Source organism: Sorex fumeus, unplaced genomic scaffold (assembly GCF_029834395.1).
Source record: "Sorex fumeus unplaced genomic scaffold, SorFum_2.1 ptg000063l, whole genome shotgun sequence".
Classification (NCBI taxonomy): Eukaryota; Metazoa; Chordata; class Mammalia; order Eulipotyphla; family Soricidae; genus Sorex; species Sorex fumeus.
Genome location: NW_026606120.1, coordinates 69,484,059 through 69,510,189, shown reverse-complemented (window position 1 = coordinate 69,510,189; position 26,131 = coordinate 69,484,059). Strand labels below are relative to the sequence as shown.

The window sequence follows — 26,131 nt, the reverse complement described above, 5'->3', positions numbered from 1 at the left end:
AATCAAGTTCAGACTTCCTAGGAAGGGCAAAAAGACAGAACACACGAGCGCTCATAAATGTTTCATATACATATTTATATATATTTCATGTACAAAGTTACATTCCGAACCCCAGGGATTCCATAAAAGAAATAAATACTGAAATAACTACATTGCTAAATGAGCTTTTTGCTCCGAGAAATGAAACCTCAGCCTCTAAGAGAGAGCAAGTAAGACACTCTAGAACCCATTTTTCAGATTATAGAGGCAACAAGATTCCTGATAAAATGTCTAGGACAAAAAAAAGAACATAAAATGGTTAAAATATATTCAAATATTGAGAAATATACAATAAAATTAATAAAAAGAACTTAATTTTTAGAGAAAGAAAAGCACATTTAGTGTTACAAAATAGTGTAAGCTTGTTAGAAAAGCATTTGTGATTTCCATTTTGAATTCTCTCTACTCTTCCTATGTCACAAAGTGGGACCCGACGAGTCCCTTTCTTAACATGATCAATTCAGAAAACCTCTATATCTAGGTTGAGTGCTTTGGTAAAGGTCATAATACTCAGGAGGAAACACATATTCAGTTCCATAGCACTGGCCAAAGACACACGCGTTAGGCCAGTTAGTATCAAGGGACACCTGTTTTGTCTGGGTACTAAGGCAGCCTGTGTTAAAGGTTGTCTATTCTCAAATGCAGAGACTGTCACAAGAAACAATCCAGTAACTGAGAGAATGTATTTTACCCTTTTCCATGCACACAGACTGAAATGAAAAAGCTATGTGCTGCATCATTTTGTTGTTGTTCTTATACTTAACATGCTGCAATTAAGAGATCCATTCCTTTTTGACAATTTAGATTCATTTGACCAACACACAAACACCTGAGGATCTATTGTGTTTGCGCGTGTAGCTATGTGTGTGTGTGTGTGTGTGTGTGTGTGTGTGTGTGTGTGTGTGTGTATTGGTACCATTCTGGCAGATCAGAAATGGTTGAAAACTAGCAATTTCACGTGGCTCAACCTCACATATGACCCAGAGGTAATAGAAAGAGAATTCTCCAGCATTCGTTATTCTTTCCAACAGGTGTAATTTTCTTTTACACGAAGAGACTGGCCTGAGGTACTGAAGCCTCTCCTCTGTCCTTGATGTGACAACTACAGGTAGTTCACGTCACTTTCTCTGCCTCCAAGCAGCTTTCCATTTTGGCATTTTCTTCCAAAGGTTACCACCTTGACCAAAGTGAACTTCACAAGAAATAAATCCATTTTGGGGGAATAGGAGGGAGGAAGTAAAGTAGTCTGTAGACAATATTTAAGTAAAATGACAAACATAAGGACAAGCCCCTAAAATAAATTGTACAGATGCTTTTGTACTCTCTCTAGTTCCTGATGTTAATGAACAGGGCCACAATAAAAGGTCAGGTTTAGATAAAATAATGCCACACCTCTATCTACCTTAACTAACACCTGGTAAGTTTTAAAAGAACCGTGACAGTTATTGTAGTATGTTTGCATTTTTCACTTTAACTCCTGATCCCCTAAATTACATTCAGTCATACAAACATGTAAAAAAATCTGAACAGCAAATGGAGCCTCACTCCGGGACACCTGCTACTCAGGGTTAAGGTTCCCACACTTTGGTGTCTCTTGTAAAGTTATACAACATTCCCCAAAAATAGTTAATAACGTTTTTCTATGGTTATTACCAAAAATCACTCTGATTGAAAATAAAGTCTTAGCTTTAAGTGGTGGGAAAATGGCCTATGATTTGATGGCCGGGAGAAAAGTGACTCAAAGCAAAAAAATTATCCTCTTAATACAATTTTTATGAAAACTTAATTTAATCTAGCCACCCCAAGTGGCCACAATTTTACCATGTATACAATGTGCTTATATATAGACACATGTAGCCAAAGGCTTCCTCTGGCTGATTAAATTCCATTTTTAAAAATCTAACCTAATCATATAAATGCTTATAAGACACTGGAGTTCTTTTTAAAAATATCTTTGCACGACAGGACAGGAACCAAAAGCGTGGAACCTAGGAAGGCTTGGATGGAATGAAGACTTTGCTTGGAAGCAGTCTTTCTGATGACTGGAGGGCCTTGATCCAATAGGTTTGCATTTTTATTCTATTATTTTATTTTTGTTTTGTTTAGGGCCACACCTGGCAGTGCTCAAGAGTTACCCCTAGCTCTGCACTTAGGAATCCCTCCTAGCGGTGTCTGGGGAACCAGATGGGATGCAGGGATCAAGTGCCTTTCCTGCTGTACTAGATAGCTCTGGCCCCAGGCTTGCATTTTCAAATAGCACTTAGTTTGCTTCAAGTACTGTGTAGGAAATGATAAGTAACACGTTTTCATAAAATTTGAGAGGGAAACACCCTGCAGAATAGTGATTTTTAAAACATGAAGGGCCAGGGAGACAGCTTAACTTGTTTCAGAGGGTAACTAGGAGACAGGCTGGAGCCTGGGGTTTGACCCCCAACACGGCCTGGTTCCCTGAGCTGAGCCGCACACAAGCAAGCAGCCAGAGCAGCCCCCAGGCACTGCCAAGCGTGGCCCCAGCACAAAACAAAAACACGCAAAACAAGAAAAAAATCTAGGAAAGCTAGACTGTAATCACTGGGCGCTGTGAGTGGAAAGATGGCATCTCGGCTTTCCCCCCTCCATCACTTTCCTCACTGGAGATGACATTTTAATATCAAAAGGACACAAAGGCTTAAATGTGTCATTTACATACTAAATATCAAGTGCTAGATGTTTGTCGTTTTTCAACAGACCGCGAGGAAAAAGCATTTCTAATCAAATCCTATATTCCCCACATGGCCAGGCCAACCCCAACCCATCCCAGCTTTACTCAAGCAGTCTAAGAATGGGTAAATAGGTACATTTTTTAACATGGAAAAAAGTCAACCAACCACCACCATCTGCTAGTACAAAAAATCCAAAACACATTTTTCATTAAAAAACAAAACAAAACCTCCTAGTACTGAGGCATATCTTCTTCAGAAATAACAAGCCTTTCAGACATGTCAATATGGAAATGAGCAAGACTGGTTAAAAAAAATATCAGAATATTCAGAAGCAAGCCTCATAAACTATAGAGCTCTTAATAAGTCAGAAACAGGAAACTTTTATTTAAATAGTGTAGTCTTAATTTCTTTAATATAAAACCCTCCCCCCAATCTGATGAAAACAAAGTTTTATATACCCTATAAACAAGATTTGTCAGATTTGAAAGTGAAAGTAATTTACAGTTAGCTTTTAGCCCTCTTGGGACATTTAGATAAATCCTAATAATCCACCTGATATTAGTTTGTGTCAATCTTTTAAGACGTTGGGGAAAACTACTATTGTACTTAACAGTACAGTTTCACTTATCAAGCGTTTCCATTAATTCCATTATTAGTGATAGCCAAAAAGTGACCCTTTCAAACACGGTGAGTGACATTAGCTGTGGCAAAATAAACCACATCTGGATTGCATTCTATAATTCACCAGTTTGCATAAAGTAAACATTTTTTGATTTGTTCATAATATACTGAAATTGCCTATAATACTGGTGCAGTAAAACAGCTAGTTTTGTGTTGTTACAGTTAAGGACAGATTTTTGTGATAGAAAGTTAACAGAAAAAAATGCTCACACATTATGTGGTAAAAGTTTTCACTAGGAGAGCATTAAATAAAGGGGCAACGGGAAAAGAAACCATGCAGACGAGACGGCTTCCCGCCTCCATCTTTCTCCTACGGGCTCACTCACTGCCATACATCACTTGCCATACGATCAAGTGACTCCTTTCTGCTTTGGCAACAGAAGGTTCGAGTGGAAGATCCTCTCCGAGAAGTTCTGATTCTCCACCTTCATCACCTGGTGGAGGATAAGGAGACTCAGGTTAGGCTGGGAAGGAAATGCCATCAATCAGACCGAGCCTCTTTAGGCTCAGCCCAGGAGCACAAAACCCGTCTGGTCACCATGACAGAAAACACTACAAGAAACGCCGCGAGTCACTCTTCACTGCTGACTCCTGAAAGGTTAATTCATTTTCCAGACTACATTTATAAAAGTTCACTCTACTATGCTGGAATCTCGATCCATTATGTCTGCCAACGGAAAACAGAAATGGGAAGCTAAGCGAAGACATTCAATTCTGTTCACCCGAAGTGGATGATCTCCACTTGTCTATTTCCAATTCAGAACTGGCACTAGGCTGTGTGAAAGTACAAGAATGAGCCTGGAGCACAGAACCCAGCTCAATCTCTACACCCTGACAGAGAGGTTCTCTAACAGGGGCCACAAAGATAACGAACAGCAGGACACTGGCACTAAGACCGTCGCCCTGCAGTGCTGTATGAGGACTGAGTTCCTTCCCATGATTTTCAGGTGCGATTATAATCAACAGTGCGATTTATGAACAACTCATACAGTGGAACAGCTTCTTCAGCAGGATGTACCAGTGGAAAAAGAAATACTGAAATCCAGGATTCTGTAATGTGTCTAATAAGAATTTCAGCTGGCAAAACACTCAAGCTGGTAATTAGAAACAGAAGAGAAAAAAACCTAAAATGTTGCGGTCTTCTCTGCACCTCACTCTGCCTTACCCACCACCTTTTTTTAGTGGCCCTTTCTCTTCGATGTCCAACACCCAACCCTTCCCCATCCCATATCCAGAGTGTTCAAATTCTATATACTTATGGAGCAGTGCCCACGGTGCAGATGGCTGAAAATCACTGCCGTGCTCCAACCCAATTCCTTAGACTAAGTGGGAGTCATCTTAAGGGTCATTTCATATCCCTCGCTCCCTACACCCGGAGAGGACTAACGGCTGCTTGTCCACCGAGTACTGTGACACTCTGTTAACCCATTTTTCTGTCTGCACTGTTCTACAAAGACTCTGGCAATTTCTTTTCTATCTCAACATTAGGGAGAACAGGAGACACACAATGTTCGCGAGGTGAGCAAATGAATAGATGATATCAATTTGAACTATTTCATTTATTCATTTTGCAGGTGAGGAGACTGGAATCTGTAAAGCTGAATAACTTTCCCACAGCCTTCTGATTCCACATCTTATACTTTTCATGTCAATCTTTTTTTTTTCTTCTTTTTGGGTCACACCTGGCGATGCACAGAGGTTACTCCTGGCTCATGCACTCAGGAATTACTCCTTGGCAGTGCTTGGGGGACCATATGGGATGCTGGGAATTGAACCTGGGTCAGCTAGCTGCGTGCAAGGCAAACGCCCTACCTGCTGTGCTATAGCTCCAGCCCCTCACATCAATCTTAATATATGACCAAACCCTGCAATGTTGGACGACAGGGAGGGAAAGCTCCCCATGGTGCTCAGGGGTCCCAGGGACCCCTCCCAGTGATTCTCGGTCAGCAAAGCCAGCAATTCAGTGCTAAGGTTAAGGATGCAGTGCCGGGACCACCAGGGCTAGCCTGCTGCTGCGAGTGCAAGGCAACATGCCTGGCTTGGACACATGCCGTGTACTACTCTCCTCAGCCTCAAACCCTACCACTTATTATAATACTCCTCCAAAGAAATACACTTTATACAAGTCCTTACCCTAGCAAAGAATTCAAAGAGAATCTCTTAAAAATCACTTTGTATTTACTCCAGGGACTGAAACTGTCACGGAACAGAGCGGGGCTGAGCCCCAGACCCAGTGGTTCACATACCCATGCGGAAGTCGATGTAGCCCTCCCCTCCGCTGATGACCAGCATGGACTTCAAGGGCGGCTGGCTGCCAGGCTCCTGGGCAGACGGCCCTGCCTTGTCACCTGCTAACTCTGTGCCACTACTGCCACTTTGTGCGCTGACAACTTGGCCTATTTACACAGAAACATAAGTGAGAATTACTTATCACAGATTGGGGTACAGGAGATTCACTTTTTTTTTTGTTTGTTTCTGAGTATCTGCAAAACAGAAAGTAAGCATTTTCTAATACAACCCAAGTACTAGGGGATATTAGCAGGATAAAGGTCCCAAGAACCCGGTGAAAAAAATCTAAGTGAAGCGGTTTTGCACCAAAGTGGAATGGGTCCAAAATCCACGACGAAATCTGTGAGCCAGGCGGGTCAGGAGCACCCGCTTCAGATGGCTCCACCTACAGCCGTTGGTCTGAAGACCATGGCAAGATCTCTCCAGTGCAGGGTAACTGTGAGTCTGTGAGCAATGAGAAACATCTCTGAGGCCCAGCGGACAGCTTGGTGGGTAGAACGCCCACCTCTGCCAGCAGGAGGCCGTGAGCTGGATCCCCAGGGGAGACCCATGCTCTGCTCTCTGGGCTCCTGGTACTGCCTCTCCACAGCTCGGTGTGAACGAGAACACAACAGAGGGGGGGACAAGGCTGGAGAACAGCACAACTACAAACAGGTGTGGAAGCTACCTCCGGCGGGCAGGCTGATCAGCAGGACTCAAGGAGCACAATCCCCCAGTGTGCATGCACTGGGACTCGCACCCACCACACACGGGGATGGGGAGCATTCTGAGGAGTCTTCCAGTTCAGGATTTATGTTCCTGTCTGCAGCTACACCTAGCAGGATTTCTTTCTTTCTCTTTCCTTCCTGTTTTCCTTCCTTCCTTTCTTGTTGGGGAAGGACTTGGGGTACACCTGGCAGGATTCAGGGCTTCCTCCTGGTTCTGCTCTCAGGAATTACTCCTGGTGGGGCTTAAGGGAGCATATGGGATGCTGGAGATCGAATCTAGCTGGGCTGCATGCAAGGCAAGTGCCCTGTGTGCTGTATCTCTCCGGCTCCCTTATTATGAATAAAAAGAACAACTTTTTTTAGAGGGCTGCCACACCAGGCTGTGCTCAGGTGTCATTCCTGGTGGTGCTTGGGGACTGAATCCTGGTCGGCCTCCTGCAAGGCAAGCACTCGACCTGCTGTACTACTGCTACAACCCAGAAAAGAGATGCTTAAATGTAACTTCTCAACAGAAGAATCTAACTTACCTGGAACGGCCACAAAGAATTTCACAGCATCCCGGTGCCCGTGGAAGCAAAGCTGTGCGTGTGCCATTGAACAATAAGGTATAAAGGTCCCTGGAGTCACCTTATCACTGTTTTCATCACCGTATACACGGATCACACTGCCAGGACGATTTCCTGATGCTCCTGAGGTCTTATTTGCTGTAACAGAAAAGTCAAGTACCGAATTTTTTTTTTCAACTCTAGAAGATAGTAATGACGTGTGAGGTTACTGGTTAATCTTTATGATATTATCTACAAGCTACAGCCAGTTGAGATAAAACAAAGGCAGCAATGCCAACTCAAGACAAAGCTAAGAAAAAAGGAGAGAGATATAGCATGCTAGTTATTTTGAAGTACTTCAGTAAATGGAGGAGGGGATTTTGCCAGTCTAGCAAAAACTAAGCGTATTTTAAAAACCACTTTAATTAACAAAAACATTTGAATGCTTATTACTTTGCTTCTTAACTTCTATCTTAGAAGACTTATACCAAGTAAAGAGGTACATTTAAATTTTTTGTATTTTATGTTTTTCTCCCCTTGTGACATAGACATTCCTTTTTGAAAGGGGTGATAAAAGCTATTAAAAAAAAATTCAGCGACTACAATAGAGTAGCTTTTTTTTTTAACACCAGACTAATGGCATGTTGAACTCTTTTCGAATGACCAGACTCACAAAACATCCCCATTCCATGGCCAGTAAGTGAAGGAAAGAAACACGACTGGTAACGAGAGTGAACAATGTAGATTAATGACAGTTTTAGGAGATGGTCCATGTTTTTACTGGAAGAAAAAATAAAAGTCTGAAAGAAAGTTCAGCTGCAACAAAAGATGATAAACAGACTAAGCTGCTGAGCGGCAGTTTGGTGGCCATGTAACAAGGATTAAAAAACAAAAAAGAGAGACACCGCTGCGATGCAGTGACTGCGAGTGGATGACATTTAGGAACATTCAGGAGGGGACGCTAGAGAAGTGAGAGCAGCCTCCTAGCGGCTCTGAGAAGCCAGGAGAAGAACGGGTGTAGGATCCGCACTTACCCCGGAGCCCCAGTAAACGTCCCTGGTGGAGGATTACGGCTACAGTGAGAGAGGGGAGAGGGCACATGGAGGGGGCACGACAGGGGGAGAAGGGTTACTATGAGCCACCACTCTCAGCATCTCCCATCTGGCACCTGGGCACTCAAGCTTCAGGCTTCTCAACCAAATCACCCGAACTGAACTTGGCAAAATAACCAAGTGACACATGAAGCTCTTACCAAACCCGCTAGAAATCCCTGCTCAAAAAGGACAGTTCCATTTACTATAGTTTTGCTTTTCTGAAGTACAAAGCAATCTCAGTGAATAAGAACTTAATTTCCTCAGAGCTGATATTATCCCTTTTGTTAAAAAATTTCTGTTGAGGGGGCCAGAGAGAGCTCAAAGGGCCAGCGTGTCTGGTTTGCGTTCTGGATCCCTGTCCCAATCCCCGGCACTGTGCAGTCCCCCAGCATGGCTGGGCGAGACCCTCGAGCACCGAGCTGCATGTAGCCTCTGAACACTGTCAGGTGTGGCCCCAAAGAACAGAAAACAAACAAAAATTAATCCTGTAGAAACTAGTATGCTGTAACAGAACTCTCTCCCATAAAGAACAGATACCCTGGATTCTTTGAGGATACAAGAAGACCAATCTTTTGGTCTAAACATGTAGATTTAGAAATTACTTTAGGAAAAATGGAGCTAGGATTAAGAATTCAATGTTCTCCAAAGGATCCAGATGTACCATCTTCTAGAATTCCTCCCTTTCCCCTGAGGACACAGGGAAATACTGAGCTGTTCACTATTTGGTGGTCTTTTGGCACTTGTTTTAAAATCATACCCTGCCTGTGAATTCTGCAACACATACAAAAAAAATAAGATCATTAATGAATGGCCAATGTAATGGAACATAATATGAATAACATACAACATACATTTTATCCACACACAAAAATAATGGAAAATATAAAAAATATGTAATGAACATCTTATTAACATTCTTTCCAAATTTTCACCACATTTCTTTCCAAAGGATAGTTGGCTTGACTCTGGCATAAAGGAATTGCTGATTTCTCCCACAGCAATTCTAAAACTCAAATAAGCTAAATGGAATAAGCTATCTGCCAGGGAGAGATGAAAAACTACGATGAACACTAGGAAGTGTTTCAGGATATTGGTGCAAAAAAGCTGAAAAGAAAATGGACTTCAGCCTTTATTCAAAAGATTAAACAGGATTGATTCCTGGAATAAAAAAATAGCTTCTTGTGGTGAGAAAGATAGTACAGTGGGCCCAGGGCACTGGCCGTACACGTAACCGACCCGGGCTTGATCTGTGGCTCCACTCGTGATCACCACCAGGAGTGAGTGATCCTGGAGTGTAGCCAGGAGTAAGCCCTAAGCATCACCTGGCTCCCCACCCACCGCAAAGAAAAAGGAAAAAAAAAAAGTTTCTTAGAAAATTGCATATTCTAAACTCTGGTGATATTATACGTACACAGAAGCTATTCGCTAGTTTATAGGTTTCAGAGAAACAGCGAAGCAACAACAGTTAGACCTTTGCCACCAGCTTGATTTTCTAGATTACCAGATTTGCTTTTACTAAAAACAATTTCTTTTGCATGCATCTGAGACACAATAATTGCCTGCACCTCTCCTGTTTGCACTCTCAGAGTGAGCTAGAAATATACTTACTTTCTGTCAGTGGGATGGAGATTATGACACCGTTTCCTGTCCCCACCCATAAGCGATTGCAAGACACCATGAGAGCAGTAATCCTCACGAAGGAGAAGCCCAGCTTTCCAGTACCTGTAGGGTGGCAGGGAAGATGTTTCACTAAAAGGCAAGAGCGGATGGCATTTTAGGTTCCGAGTCCCTCAGAAGAGGTACTCGAACCGAGGAGTGTGACCAGAGAGAACGGTACTTCTGAAGGTGCGCCTGAAAGCCAACTCCCATTCAGCTCTACCACTTTCTAATTCAAGATTTTATGGCTTTTTTTTGGGGGGGGGATGTGGGGGGGTCACACCCAGTGATGCTCAGGGATTACTCCTGGCTCTGCACTCAGGAATCACTCCTGGTAGTGCTCAGGGTGACCATATGGGATGTCAGGGATCAAACCCAGGTCGGCCATGTGCAGGGCAAACACCCTACCTGCTGTACTATCACCCTGGCCCCAGAATTCAAGATTTTTAAAAAAGAAGAAGAAAATTATTAAAAGGGTTGGTATTATGCCATTATTCAGTAGATACTATCCATCAGGAAATGTGACACAGGATTTAATTAGGAAACTGCAAATAACAAGCCAAACAAAATTATGAAACAAATGAAAAAATGCTTCAATAAAAAGAGTCTATTAGATTTGGAAATCAAACATCCTTCAAATTTATAAGCTGAAAGAGTTCTGGCCGGCTTTTAATTTCGCTGCATGGATAAAAACAACTTTGCTAACCCCACATTCTTGTGTACATACATAATTATAGCTTCTCTTATATTTAAAATTTTAAGACACCCCCTCCCCCCTGCACCATGCATGTTTAAGAAGAATAACTAAATTTCTTTTTTCTTTTTGGGTCACACCCGTTGATGCACAAGAGTTACTCCTGGCTCTGCACTCAGGAATTACTCCTGGAGATGCTCAGGGGACCATATGGGATGCCGGGTTGGCCGCGTGCAAGGCAAATGCCCTACCCGTTGCACTATCGCTCCAGCCCCCACAATATCTAAATTTTTTAATTTCGAGATAAATTTTACAACTGTTCTTATTTTCTGGAATTTGAAAGGAAAAGCTATCACACAGAAACTATTTCTATGACAAACAGCACTGAGCGACTTGTAGGTGTTATTTATAATAACTAAAGGTGTGGACCAGAGAGACAGAACAGTGGGAAGGGTGCTTGCCTGGCATGCGGCTGACCCAGGTTCAAAGCTGGCAACCAAGCACTGCCAAGAGTAACTCCTGAGCACAGTGGGGTGTGGCCCCCAAAAGTTCTAAAGATGGACTGGAGCAGATGCTTTGCATGCGGGAGCCCAGCTTCAACTCTAGCTCCACATGGTTCACAGATCACTTCTGGGAGCCATCCCTGAGCACTAAGCTGAGAGTAGCCCCTAAGCATACCAAGTGAAGCCCGCCCCCCCGCCCCAATAAAATCAATAACAAAAAGAACTTTTTTGAGAAGATTTGAGAAGACAAATCAAAGAATCACAAGAACTAGAAGAACTAGAAGAATTCAGGTGCTAGAAGAACCTGAATTACAATTCAGTCCAACCTAGGTACCTCTAACCTCTGGTCAAAGTAGATCACTGAATCTGCTCTGTATCTACATGTACTGATGTGACTCAGTGCGGATCTAGGAAGAAGGCACATGACTCTTATCGGACATTCTTAGGGCACGGGCTAAGGCCACCGGGATGCAGCTCTTACTGTCTTCATAAAGGACTGTTAGGACAGCCTTGAGAGTTGACAAGACTTAACCTGGTGTCAGGGAATATCAGGAGGGCAGAGGTGGCTGCTGCCCTGCTTGGGCTCTGGTCGAGGGAGAGCATCGATCCTGACCAGCACCACAACCAGGCAGGCGTTTGATCTCACTAAGGAGAAGCCCATGAAGAAAGGGTATCAGAGGACCTATTACACGGGGAGATCTGGAAAAGGCTCTTCTGGATGTGACATGTAAACTACAGTCTGGAAGGTAAACAAACAAAGGATCAATAACTACTACTTAGGCAGGCCCAGGGAGAGCGTGATTTGCACAGTGGAGACCAACTCAGTCCCGGCACTAGAGTCCAGAAACAAAACAAAACTGCTCAGGCCAAATATGCAGCAATGTGAGGGCCCTGAAATGGGAATGTCAAGTCTGGGTGAGTGAGGGCAGAACAGAATGAGTCAGAAGAATAGAAAGAATAGAGCAGTCCACTTAAATTCTTCTGGTCACAAAATGTCAACTCGCTTTTGAAAGGCAAAATCTTAAAGGAAGGAATTTTTTTTTTTTTGCCTTTTGGGTCACACCTAGCAATGCTCAGGGGTTACTTCCTGGCTCTGCACTGGAATCACTCCTGGCGGTGCTCAGGGGACCATATGGGATGCTGGGAATCGAACTTGGGTCTGCCGCATGCCAGGCAAATGCCCTACCTGCTGTGCTACCACTCTAGCCCCAAGGAAGGAATTTTTAAAGGAAAAAATTTTCTACAAGTGGCTGGCATTCCATAAACAGAAGTATGTCAGCGCTGTTTGCACAGTTGGATAACGCAGCCAAGAGACTGCCTGCAGTGGAAACAGGGAGAACAAACGGGAGGCTGGTGGTTCCCCGGCAGGGAATGGATAGTGCCTCACTCGAGGAAATGAGCAGCGGAGACCGAGAAGTAACTGGCTGTTTGATTTAAGCTATTTTTTGGAGGGAAGGTTTACAGTTTGTGGTGACCGACTGGGAAATAAGATAAAATTGATCCCAAACTTCTGAAAATAACCACCGAACAGGTGGAGCACCTGGCCCTTCAAGTGAGTTCTAGTCCCGAGGCAACTTCTCTGTTGGTTTTACCCAGCATTTGAGACCATTCAAAAATAAAACATTTCCACTGACTAAGGTAAACTGCTCAGGAAGCTTACCTAGCATTTTGCTTACGTATGGTTCAATGTCCACATCCTGGAGATGTTGGTAAGTGTGTGCATGATAGAGGCGCAGTGTGGAATCCAGACGAATGGAGACCCACACACCATCCCCCACCCATGCAAGCTGCCGCACTTGGCTCTCTTTCCTGGGGTGTGCATCAAACGATTTCTAGGAAAGATCAAAATACAGTGTTACTTTTACTACCTAGGAGTGCAAGTTTAAAGGTCATATTAATTTGCAAGATGCGGATGGTGCAGGGGCAAGAAGTGCCTGCCTTCCAAGTCAGAACACAAGGTTCGAACCCCAGTGCCACCCACGTGTGTGGGGCATGGTCCAGAGGCTGTTACTCAGACCAAGAGAGTGTGGGATCTATGGGGCATTGAGGCCAGGTCCTTGAGAGCATCACAAATGCAGGGAGCCAGCCCTGCTAAGAATCACAGTGAAAATGAGAGCCCACTGGTCAGGAGTATGAACATTGGCAAGACCACAGTGACCATCAGCTGAGGCCCAGGCTCTTTAGAGCCTTCTCTTACCCCAGGAAGTACTATGGCCTCGCTTTGGGCACCACAGCCCTGACAAGCACCACAACCAAGCAGGTACAATCTTGCTGATCTCCAATTATCAAAATAATAGCAAAGGGAAAGGATGAGGAAAAACTACTAATTTGTTTAATAATTTGGTATACTGAAAAAAAACCACCTGTTTACTGAATATCATTACTCTATAACACAACTAATTTTATTCTACATGTAAAATGGAAGAACCAAGGATTCAAGGATACTGATATCCAGGACTATATTGGTTATCAACTCATGAAAGTGAAACTGGTACAAACACACTATCTACCACTGTTCAGTAAGATAAGTGATAGCCAGAGTGATGGCTCAATGGGCTGAGCACATACTGTGTGCGCGGGAGACCTGGGTTCAATCCCTGGCACACGGTCCCCTGGGCATCGCTGGCATGGACCAATAAAGCCAAGAGCATAGCTAGGTGTGGTCCCAAAGCTATAAATTAATAAATTAAAAAGTGATTTTGATTTTTGAACTGGTATAAAACAGTACATAAAGATTCTATTTTTGCTAAAAAAAAAAAAAAAGCCCTATTGCTGTGTGTGTGTGTGAGTGTGTTGTGTGCACATTCAAGAATCTGAAAAAGGAACCAAAGGACTAAAACTGGGGCTTTGGGGCAGGGAAGACTGTTCAAAGGGCTGAGCATGGAACTTCCGTGTGAAAGTCTAGGTGAAACCTGGCATCAGATGTCCCCTGAGTACACTAGCAGTATGGCCCCAAAACCAAATGTAAAACTCTGGACTTTTAAGTAAGGGAACCAGAGTTGAGACAAAGAGAAATAGAGAATTTTCACCTTCATACCTCCCTGCTGTTAAAATCTTGCTTTTTTGTTGTTGTTTGTTTGGGGGTCACACCCAGTGATATTCAGGGGTTACTCCTGGAGGTACTTGAGGGACCATATGGGATGCCAGGGATCAAATCTAGGTTGGCTGCATGCAAGGCAAGTGCCTCACCTGCTGTACTATCGCTCCAGCTTGAGTTTTTGCTTTTTTAGAAAACAATTAGAATAAATGCCATGTATGTGACAAAACCTTTAAGAAAGAAATGTAAGCAGTTGGGTCTTTATAACAAACTCCCAATGCAATCTTATTTCTCAGCCTGTGCTTCACATGTAAGTGTGTCTATTAATACACATGTGGTGGTGAAGAATTGGGAATCACCTTCCCACACAATCCATACGTAAGCACGTATCAAGAAGAAAGTATTCAAATACACACATCCATCTACTCACATACACATGAAACATTCAAAAAAATGTATGAATCCTACTTTTACATTTATACCTACTTCCTATTCTCTAGTTAAAGTAGTGAGAGGTGAAGTAACACCAAGAGGGTAAAAAAGGAAGGTATTATCCATGAGATTACTAAAACACCTAAAACATACTGATTAAGAAAATGATTCCTAAAGAAGCTGACAATCACTGTAAGAGTCACCAGGCAACACACCCTCAGCAGTCAGAGAACCTTGATTAGCTCACCTCGATCTTCATGGCTTTTGGCTGCACCACGTAGATCTTGTTCCTGTAGCCGCACCAGACTTTGTCGTGGACCACAGTCATGCACCGGATAGAATGGTGCGGCCGTCCGAGGTCTAACAGGTGATAGTTCGACAAGTCCCACTGCCCATCTTTAAAGAGAGAGGTAACTTGTTAGGCCACCTATTCCTAATAAAAAAAAACATTTTATTTGGATGGAAATTGAAACTATAAACTGCATCCTGTGGGGTGGAGAACCTTAAAGGTCTTCTGATCCCACCTGTCAGAAGCACCTGAACCCCAGCAGCATCTGGATGAGATAGCACTTTAAGAATGAGCATAGCTTCGAGGTCAGCTGGGGTAGAAATGCCTTTCGCTCACTGGCATCTAGAAGTATTTTCTCAATGAGATGTGGGAGCAACTCCCTTCTAACACCTCATGACTCAGGGATACTATAATCTTCGTGATGACAGAAAATACAGGTAAGAGCCCATCACTGGAGACTTTTTCACTTTGTAGCTTCACCTGAGCAATGTCAGTGAAAAAGAAAAGTAGCTTTTCCATTTTCAAAAAACGAATGGTCTGGAAAATGCTAGCTGAAGTCTACCTTGCTGGTCTGAAGTTTTTGCCCAATTTCACTTTGCTCCTTTCAAAGGCAAGCATCCTTGGCATGTATCTTGTCTATGTCACAATTTTACAAAGATAGTAGAGCAGGATTATCACCAGTCCTATCCCGGGAACTCATTTCTCTAAGTTGTAAAACATTAACTCGTAATGAGTTTGTAGCCAACCTTTAGGTAATGCTCACTCTTACAATGTGTCATTTCCATCTAACTCTTCTGAACCCTAAATCAGCACTTAACATTTATTCCTATTATTCCCCTACCCCGCCCCCCGTTAATATAATTTTGGATTCTGCTGGCTAAAACCTCAAACATGTTTTTAATCTACCTTTTCTAGGCTCTTCTAACTTACTGAGTTATCACAAACAAGTCATTAAATTCTCTATATGTTTCAATTTATTCATCTAAGTTGTTGTGAGGATTAACCTCAAAGTCTGTTAAGCGCCTGGCCATCACAGAGCCCGTCCCTCTTTTAGGATATGGTGCATGGACCTCAACCGTGGGAGCCAGTCAGTTACAAAGCCTACCACATTTTTCTAAAAGCCCAAATGGATATAAACACTTTGGGGGTGGGGGAGAAGTCGCCAGGAAAATTGCTCAAAGGGCTGGCATGCATGAATCTGAGCCCCAGATCCACATGTCCCCTTACCCTTTACATCTCCAGATGGAGCCCTGGTAATGAGCAGCACCGCATCATGGGCTCAAGTGCTGAACCAAGGAGTTCATACAACCAGGCCGTGGTCCCCAGGAGTCGCCCCAGGTCCTTAGAAGGACTGTCACAAGGACCCTCCCCCAAACACCAGCAAAGAAATTATGGGGCAAAGTCTTGCTAAACTACAGTTTTATAATAAATACCCAATCTACTGATATAGTAGGAAGAAAAGGAATTACCATTTGTGGTTTAAATACATATGCCAACGAGTTATATAGTGACACAGCTCAATTCCCTTAATTTAATTCACTCAAGGCAGATCTTCTGACACCATAACCCCCTCAACATATATGTGATAGAGACGCTTGCTTTTCATTTATTTATTTACTTTTGCTTTGGGGCCTGGTGTTCTCAGGGCTGACCTCTGGTGGGGACTAGAGGACCATAAGATGCTGGGGGTAGAAACCCTGTTGGCTGCAAGAAAGGCAGGCGCCCTAATAGTTGCACAACCACTTGTTTTTACAGGGGAAGAATAAACATAATGAAAATAATTAAACCATGCCCAATTAAAACCGCTTTCAAAAAGCCTTCCAAATGTAAGTGGATGCAAGTTATTCATAAAATACTAGATAAAAGGTATTCTTATTAAAATTTTCCTACCTGAAAGTACTTATTTAAAAAAATAGTGTCTCTAGGTATTTGCTCATTATGGTTAACACTTTCACTGGACAGACCACTAATGTCTACCTCCAGGCAGGCACTTGCTTATTCGCTAAATGTCACACATCCCACCATCATTCTTTTTCCTGGTAGGTATAATTTCTTTATAGCATATGAAGTCGACCTGCTTGAAAATGTTTCTGTAAAGCAATAAATTAGTGCACATGTCCTACATTCATAGCAACTCACCAATTCCTCTGTGAAAGATTGCAAGGGTGCCATCAGCCAGGGCCACCAACACAATCCCTTTCACGTGTCTGCAAACAGGAAAGGAGATTTCAGAACCATCCATTCAGGAACACAGAACGGACTTCCTAGTAACGAGCTAGTTCAGATCCTCTCTCTGAGTTGGTCTGTGACAGAGGAGGAGCCTAACTTCTTCCCTGGAGGAAGCGCCCTTCTTCACTGAGCAAGTCCAGTTGAGAAAACGTCACTGAACCAAACGCACAGCTGTGCTTGCTCGGCAGCACATACGCTGACACTGAACCAAGTGAGCAGCATGTGTGGGCTTCTCCTACTTCACTTTTTCTCACGACAGTGTGGACGAAGGTCTACAGGTCAGACACACACTGTGGAGAGATAGAAAGAGCCACAGCCGTGACCTTAAGAGGAAAACTGAGTTTTGAGTCAACACATTAAAAAATGACAGGTAAGTGAATGCCCAAACAAATATATTCACAAAGTATAAGGGATATCCTAGAACACGTGCACATTGGTTCTCTCCTCGTGGTACTAAAGAACGCACCATACATGAGAAAAGAGCCAGGCAAGCTTCTCTTCTAACGTGGAGCCTCTACTGACTTTCTTAGTTAAAAGTTTCAATCTCACTCAATACCTCTAATTCCATAATGAGGGCTTAAAAAAAAACCATTAAAAAAACCTGGATATTGATTTAGCCACGGAATATATGCTACCATGAACAGTCTTTAAAAAATCTTGTTTATCCCAAAAGTTATTTTTAAAAGAGTTTCTAAAAACTTACACAATACTGAGAATCGAATCCTTAAGTTTAATGGAGTGAAGACATTTCCTCCACTGGGCTACAGATGAGTGAACATATAAACTGCAAGAACAAAATCAAGACTGGTAAGGTATAGAGCATATCAAGTTATGAGTTATACCTGATAATGATCACAAGGTTATTTCGGGGGAAAGAAGAAAATTAAAATTTTAGGGGAAAAAAAAATCAGTGAAAGAAAAGGCTTATGTAAGGCAGAAAAAAAGAGCTGATTAAGCAAAATAAGAATAAAATGTCAGGGGGCTGGAGCGATAGCACAGCAGGTAGGGCGTTTGCCTTGCACACAGTCGACCCAGGTTCGATTCCCAGCATCCCATATGGTCCCGCCCGCACCACCAGAAGTAATTCCAGAGTGCAGAGCCAAGAGTAACCCCTGTGCATCGCCGGGTATGACCCAAAAAAGCAATAAATAAAATGTCAGAGCAGGACTAACGCAAGATCAGTTAGCTCCATGTTACCCTATGCTATGGGTTGGCTAAAGTCTTTTAAAAGTTTTTGTTAGTTTCCTGCCAGAGAGCTAGCTCAATGGGCTGAAGTGTGCATTTTGCATTCCAGAGGCCCAGATTCTATTCCTGGCATGGTGTGGTTCCCCCAGTACCAGTCAGAAGTGGCCCCAGAGGACTGCAGGGTATGACCCCAAAACCAAACAAAAATCGTCACTATTCTATTACCCTAACTCTAATTTTGGGATAACAGATGGGAATGATGAACTATGACCCAGAGACTAAATATAGCTGTCCACTTGTGTTCGTATTGTCTGCAGGCTAAAAATGGGCTTACATTTTTTATGTGAGGGAAACAAATGAAAAGAATACTTTATGACATGAAATTCATATGAAATTCAGACTTCACTTTTTCTGTTGAGGAAAAAATGGAAAGAATACTTTTTTACATGAGATTGATATGAAATTCAAATTTCACTGTTCCTAAAGTTTTGCCAGAATACAGTTCCACTAATTCACTTACTGTATAGTCAGTACAGTGGATGCTTTTGCAGCCACAAGGCAGAACTGAGCAGCTGTTTGAGACCATGTGGCCCTAAGACCCAACTTTTTGCTTGGGAGGAACACTTTTTGGGTCACACCCAGTGATGCTCAGGGGTTACTCCTGGCTCTGCACTTAGGAATTAGTCCTGGCAGTGCTCAGGGACCAATATGGGATGCCGGAGATCGAACCCAGGTCGGCTGCATGCAAGACAAATGCCCTACTCTCTGTATTATCACTCTGGTCCCAAGACCCATCATCTTTCTTATCTGATCCTTTGTAGAAAAAACTGCTGATCCTTTGTGGTATTAGACCCTGCAAAAATGCACTTAATGACTCTGCTTAACCTTTGCACAGTCTCATAAAATTCCTCACCATATATTTTAAAAAGTTCACCTGGGGGCCGCAGAGAGCTCAGTGGGATGAGCATATGCTCTGTATGCAAGAAACCCAAGTCTGAACCCCAGCACGACATGCCACAAACCCCTCGCACAGAATGTGGAGCAGAGCCCGGTGTGGCCCAAACCAAAGAAAATGTTCACCTAGACTTTCAAGTTTTATTTAGGGGAGCACTATGACGAGAAATCAATGGCTTATCATTCAGAACTGATGTTAAGTCCAATTTAAGAAGTAGTTATAACATGACCTCGGTATTTTTGCATCTATTACTGTGGAGATGGCTTAAGGCTGGAGTACATGTGGGAACCCTGACTCGAGCCCCAGCCCTGCACGGTCCCCCAAGTACTACGGGGGTGGGCCCCCGCACCCAAGGACCTTGTCAGTAATAGCTCCCACCCACACACCTACTCTGACAAGTGGGGCCCTCCAAACACAAAAACAAATCTATTTGTGCACATAATTCTTAGTTTTCGTAAGAACTTTTTTTGGGGGTTTTTGGGTGTCAGGCACACATAGGAGGCATGTACTCTCCTGCTGAGACACATCCCTAGCCCTCTGACAGGTTTTCAGTTTACACCCGTGTATTTCATACATACTAATTTTCCTATTTCAAAAGCAAAACAACAGATTAAAGACACTCAATACTAAAAGAATTGGCACCTACCAGCCATTCTGAGCGCCAAGCCACATAGTTGGTAGGAGACTACTCATTTTCTGGGCTTCTTCTCTTACCAGGTCTTGTTCCGTTGGTAATACTGATATTTGATCTTTAAACACATCTGAGGCACTACTGGCAAAAGTGGAAAATAAGAAAAAAATGTGAGTGTGCTTATAGTCTGCAACAAAAAGGACATTAAAAAAACCGTTTTTTTTTTTAAGAACCTTCATCAAACTGAACATTTCTGTACTTCAGAAATGTTATACTTAAAAACACCCCCGCCCACACACACACACACACACACACACACACACACACACACACACACACACAATCAAACAAAAATTTTCAGCAAATTCAAAGTGAAATGCTTCCACTGAGTACTGTACCAGGCTGAGGGGTTCTGTGCATGAGGAGTCCAGCATGGTCCCGACCAGGAACACAGAGCAAGAGCAACCCCTGAGCACTGAGCCCGAGCAGCCCCACGGCACTCAGGGGTGGTTCTCCACAATCCCCCCAAAGCAACAAATACATATGTCAGCGGCTTCCCCAAGATTAGCACTAGCTTGCTTAGATACTCAGGTGCAGATAAGGGAGGCAAGACATGGCAAAGAAACACAGAAGGTAAGTAGAGACACTAGTGAGGGCTCGCCCTTGCAGCTGACTTGGAGTCTGTTCCAGGGCGAGGGTGGGTGGGGGAGGAGAGAAGACGGTGGGCGGGTGTGTTTTAAAACCTTAGACACATGAAGAAGCAGTATAAAATTCTCTGAAATTAATAAGCTGATTTATGCTTGTATTACATCCCCAAACGTATTCTTCTTTATATTGTCACAGGACATTTAGTGGGGGGGAAAAAAAAAGCAGTGTAACTATCACACACTTTAGTAGTAGGCAAATGAGTCTTACTTCATTCTTATGTTAATAATTAAATGTTGATGAAGACTTGGTTGCTGTATATACCGGGGGAAAATATTAAATTGCAAAAAGGATTCAATTTAGGTAAACCTCATCAGCTTTTCATTAGACTTCGAGAAGGCACGAAAGAAAGTCAAAGAACTTAGTAAATGAACTCAAGCTTAAACAACCGTTTTCTGGGGGAGATTTTTGTGCCACACCTGTTGGTACTCTGGCTTACTCCTAGCAGTGCTCAGGGGAACAAATGGGATGCCGGGGATCGAACCCGGGTTGGCCCTGTGCAACGCAAGTGCCTGACATGCTCTGGCCCAAGCTTAAACAACCTTCTAAGGGAAAATCCTAAAATAAAAATGGTTTCTAATGAAAAGAAAATTTAATTTTAGAAAGTTAAATTCCGAAGGTCATTCAACCCCACAAGGGAAATTTAAACAATGGCCAATTTTTGGTGACGACTTTTAATGGAATGAAAAGGGTGGGGTACTGAAATGGCAAAAGAGTTATTAATAGAATAGAAAACAGAAAGTACAATTAAAAAAAATTGTACCAGAGCAGAGCAGAAAGTGACCATGAAAACAGATAAAAAGTTTTCGTTAGGACAGGAGAGATAGTAAAGCAGGTAGGGCACGTGCCTGGTACGTGGCTAACCCGGTTTGATCCCCAGTACTCCATATGGTCCCCTGAGCCCCATCAGGAGTGACTACTGAGTGCAGAGCCAGGAGTAAGCCCTGAGCACAAGTAGGCATAACCCCAAAACCAAAATAAATTTAATAAAAAATTGCTTTTCCTTTAAGTTGGAAGGAACAGAGGAATGGAAACTCAGAGAGAGTGTGTGCAGGGGGAGGAAGACAGGGTGAGAGTAAGGCGGGGCGGACTAAGCCACAATAATCATGAGAACAGTTGGCTTTTGCGGTTTTCTGGGTTTCTGGCACGTGTGTCCTTCTCTCATTCCCCAAGAAGCTGACCCGTCTGCATACCTTGTCTGATACACTGGCGAGAGGTCTTCCGGGATCTGAGCTCCCAGAGGGTCTGTGAAGACATGCTCCGTGTACACGCCGGGCTGTGAGGTGTCCACCGTGACGTCCTCTGCTGACCCGGCATTGCCTTCTGTGGCTTCAGTGGCTTCTTCTGCTGTGGGAACATTTTCATCAACCTCACTATTTTCTGCTTCCTTTTCTATAAAATAAATAAATCGTGCCAAGTCAGTTTTGCAAGAATTTCTTCACATGAATCAGTGCGACTTGATACTATTGTGCCTACTCCCTCCTCACTCACTCACTGCATCACGACACCGAGGAACAGAGCGGGGAGGGTAGTGAAGGCAGCCAGCCCATGGCCTCCCTCCCGCGTGGGAAGCAGCATCCCCAGCCCACAGTGGACAAGCCACTGATCCGTCATCCCAGCACCTTTCATCCATGCTAGCTTAAGATCTAACTGAAATCCATAACAAAGCTTCTGACTCAGGCTCAGACTACACAGACTTGCTGTAAAGAGGACCGATATACCTGGCGGCCTGTCTGTCACGGGAGAAGCACCATTGGTACTGGGGGAAGTGGTGGCTGTTGTCACCCCTTCTGCTGAACAACCGACCACGGTGATGCCGCCCAGCAGACTGTCGGTCTCTGCCGAGCTATTGCTCGTCACACTCCCACACAAAGATGCTTTGTCGACCTGTCCAGACTCTGAGGCCTCTTCTCCTGCGGGGTAATCTGTTTCTCGTGCTCCTGTTAAAAAAAAGGGGAAAGTTACATAACTCTTAATAGAATAATGCAATATTGACTCTTATAAACACCATTCTTCTCTATAAAAAGCAATGCTGGGGGCTGGAGCTATAGTAGAGCAGGTAGGGCATTTGCCTTGCATGAGGCTGACCCAGGTTCGATTCCCAGCATCCCATATGGTCCCCCGAGCACTGCTGGGGTAAATCCTGAGTGCGGAGTAAGGAGTATCCCCTGAGCATCTTTGGGTGTGACTCCCCCAGCCCCCCCCAAAATAAAGCAACCTTAAGTTTGAAATAAGAGTGTGAAGATGAGAAATATAGATATTTGAGTACATAGCCAAGATGATAGCTTTAACTTTCATCTAAATCTTTCAAAATATAGAAGTAGCTTAAAAATTAAGATAATTCTTCACAAAAATTTTTAAGTCTATAACTGTACCTCATGGTGTTTCATTAATAAAAAAAATAAAATTCAGATAATTCTTCTAGGAACTGAGAGATACATGGTGGTCAAGATGCCTGCCTTGCACGTGGCAGACCGGGTTTGATCCCTGACATCCCATATAGTCCCTTAACTCTGCCAGGAGTGATTCCTTGAGTGCAGAGCCAGGAGTAAGCCCTGAGCATTGCCAGGTGTATGGCCCAGGAAACAAAAACAAAAAAACTACTCTCTATGTATACAGGGAACTAAGCTTAGAAGAACTTAAAAAACTTTGTATTTGCAAGGTAAATATAAATCTCTTCATATTTTACTTAAAATATTTTTAACCATACCATATTAAAATTATCGTAAAATATATAGGTAACAAAATGTTTACACTTCGATCATTTGTACAATCCCATGGCTTTAATTACATCGACAATGCTGTGCAGTAATCACATCTATGCCCAAGACCTTTCTAACCCCTCAGAAAAAGTCTGGACCCACCCCAGAACAAATCCCGCTTCCTATTCTTGAGCCCTGGCACACTCTGCCTTCTCTGTCTTTATCAATGAGCCTAGGCTAAACAGTACATATAAATCGCACAGCATTTGTCCTTTGTGTCTGCATTCATGAGTTAACATGTTTCCAAGGTTAATCCATGTTGTAGCAGGTATCAGAATTTAATTTTTAACAATATCCCATTATGTGAGTATACCACAAACCTCTGATTTATAAATTTATAAACTGGTGATTTAATATTATGTCACATTTAATCCAGAACTTTAGATCATCGCTTTTTTTTTTTTTTTTTTTGGGGAAAGGGGAGGGTTGGGCCACACCTGGTGGTGTTCCAGACTTACTCCTGGCTCTGTGCTCAGAGATCCTGGCAGGCCTGGGGAACCATATGAAGTAGCAGGGTTCAAACCTGGGGCAGCTACATGCTAGGCAAGCTCGCTACCCACTGTTCTATCTCTCTGGCCCAACTGCCACTCCCCTTACTTATTTACTTTTGTGTGTCATACCCAGCAATGCTCAGGGGTTACTCCCGGCTCTGCCCTCAGGAATTACTGCTGGCGGTGCTTGAGGGACCATGTTGAACCTGGGTCAACATGAGTAAGGCAAGTGCTGTACCCGCTCTACTATCTCTGCCCTCTACCCCGTCTCTTACTTTGAATCACTCTAAAAATAAAAAGCATCTTGCCCTCCCTTTCCTATCATCTTCTCATTTTTTAACCACTGTTTTATTTTCTTCATGTTATTTGAAAATACCTTGTTTAATTAACTTTTCAGGCTCTTTCTGAGAACAGCAAGATAGTACTGATTAATTTTATCTCCAGTAATCAAATCAGGTCTTATCCAGAAGGAGGTATGGATGGTGGAGGAGAAAGGCATGGCTCACTCTTACCTGGCACGCTTGCTATACAAAGAACGTGAGAGTTGCAAACAGTGAAACTGTCAAGGATGTTGCCTGGCTGAACAGCATCAATAATTATCACTTTTGTAGCTGAGTGAGTACTGGTACAGATCCAGACTAAACTGGATAATTCTTCCTGATTCTTTAATTCTTTCTGCTGCTCCTATAGAAACAAAGCAAAGAAAATATCGTAAGTAATATGTGTAAGTGTTCATAAGCGGTGCTATTGCAGTAAAGGGCAATACTATTTCAAACGTAGGTCCAAATCATTTGGTTTAAATAATACAGTTTGTAATACAAATACAAATGCCTAATAAGATTAATTAGTAGACTGAAAAAAATTAGCACTTGAAGCCGATCAGTCATAAAAAATGATCTACAGGGGAAGTCATTGAGATAGTTCAAAGGGAGGAGCATATACTTTTCATGGTGATCCCTGGGTTTAATCCCTGGGATGGACCATATGGTCCCCTGAGACTCACTGGGGGTGAATCCCCAGTATCAAGCAGTAAGCAGCCCCTAAGCACTGCCACGGTGGCTCAGAAAGGAGAAACCAAAACAGAGTTCCCTATCTTGATTGTGACGGTTGAGAAAAAAGTGCATGCATTTGGGGGTGAGGCACACCCGGCTGTGTTCAGGACTTACTCCTGGTTCTGTGCTCGGGGGTCCCTTCTGGTGGAGCTGAGGGAACCATATGTGGTGCCAGGGATGGAACCCAGTCAGCTGCATGCAAGGTAAACTCAGGCACGCCCAATTCAACTGTATACCTGGAACACCCATGGGTACTGGGCTGGAGCGATAGCACAGTGGGTAGGGCGTTCGCCTTACAAGCGGCCAACACGGCCGACCCGAGTTCGATTCCTCCGCCCCTCTCGGAGAGCCTGGCAAGCTACCGAGAGTATTTGATATGCCAAACACAGTAACAACAAAGTCTCCAATGGAGATGTTACTGGGCCCGCTCGAGCAAATCAATGATCAACGGGAGGGCCTTTACTTTACTTTTACTTTACCCATGGGTACCAACAGTCCTCAGTGATGTGCTGAATCCTAGAGTAAGTTTCTGACCTATCAGCAAACTAATGGTCTCCAAGAAACCAGGGGGTCCCGAGAAAAGAAAAAAGAGAGGGAGGGAAGACGGCAAATGTGCATGATTACCTTCAGCTCCTGATCTAACTTATCTAAACTGCTCTGCGATGCACTTCTCTGTTCACTGCCTTCTGTATCCAGACCAGAAACATCCTTGTAAAACACACTTGCACCAACAACAGAGCCGCCATCTCTGGTCTTCCCACCGGATAAATTGACTCCAACAGCACACCACAGCTTTGGGGGGGTAAGAGGAAAAAAAAGGAGAGTTGGGGGACATTAAATTATTTTACTCTAAAACCAGAATTTCCACATTTTATTTTTTAAAAATCTAATGACTATAGATGTCTTCAATATTCAGAGTATCCTAGTCTAAAATTACGAAATGAACAATAATCTCACCGGCAGAACTTTCTTTGGCTTTACGGAAAAAACATACCCAAAGCTTAAGAAACATCTCCATTAACTTCAAAATGAACTTACCTTCATCGATGTATCTTTCTCATCTAGAGGTCTGAGATAGACAGGCACAGGTAAATTTTTCATTTTATTTTCTCCTTGACCATTGGTTACCTAATAATTGGTGCCAGGGGGTTGGGGATGGGTGAGAAGAGGTGGGAAAAAGAACATTAGAAACCCTCAGCAAAAATGAGCCTACAGAAACAATGGGACGTGGAGAAGCACTACTATTTATTCCATGAATTAAAATTCAAGGTAATTTTGTGACTCTTATTTTAAAAAAAATTAGCAGATGGCATCAGACATCAATTTTTAAAAATAAACAAGATGCTACTGGTGTTCAAAGGAGATACACTAACTCACTTGGTTTATTCTGTTCCCCCTTTCTTGAAATGTGTACGTGGGGTGAGGTGGTCAGGGACACAGAGAGATGTACAGA

General features: G+C 43.1%; 1 protein-coding gene across 6 annotated transcripts in view; it reads right to left on the bottom strand.

Moving 5' to 3' along the window:
• Positions 1–58: 58 nt before the first annotated feature.
• SPAG9 (sperm associated antigen 9) overlaps positions 59–26,131 on the bottom strand; it is a 119,841-nt gene continuing 93,768 nt past the window's right edge. For 2 of the 6 annotated variants that reach the window (XM_056128187.1, XM_056128191.1), the window contains 15 exons: positions 25,717–25,806; positions 25,303–25,470; positions 24,139–24,310; positions 22,095–22,313; positions 21,567–21,765; positions 19,684–19,809; positions 17,601–17,681; positions 16,808–16,875; positions 14,627–14,775; positions 12,571–12,742; positions 9,666–9,779; positions 7,998–8,036; positions 6,946–7,122; positions 5,669–5,818; positions 59–3,856 (listed from right to left, as the gene is read on the bottom strand). In XM_056128187.1, the coding sequence (XP_055984162.1) occupies positions 3,741–3,856; positions 5,669–5,818; positions 6,946–7,122; positions 7,998–8,036; positions 9,666–9,779; positions 12,571–12,742; positions 14,627–14,775; positions 16,808–16,875; positions 17,601–17,681; positions 19,684–19,809; positions 21,567–21,765; positions 22,095–22,313; positions 24,139–24,310; positions 25,303–25,470; positions 25,717–25,806 (2,040 nt within the window). In that variant the 3' untranslated portion in view covers positions 59–3,740. The remainder of the gene's footprint in view (positions 3,857–5,668; positions 5,819–6,945; positions 7,123–7,997; positions 8,037–9,665; positions 9,780–12,570; positions 12,743–14,626; positions 14,776–16,807; positions 16,876–17,600; positions 17,682–19,683; positions 19,810–21,566; positions 21,766–22,094; positions 22,314–24,138; positions 24,311–25,302; positions 25,471–25,716; positions 25,807–26,131) is intronic. The other 4 variants (XM_056128189.1, XM_056128192.1, XM_056128188.1 and 1 more) reach the window with 3 other exon arrangements.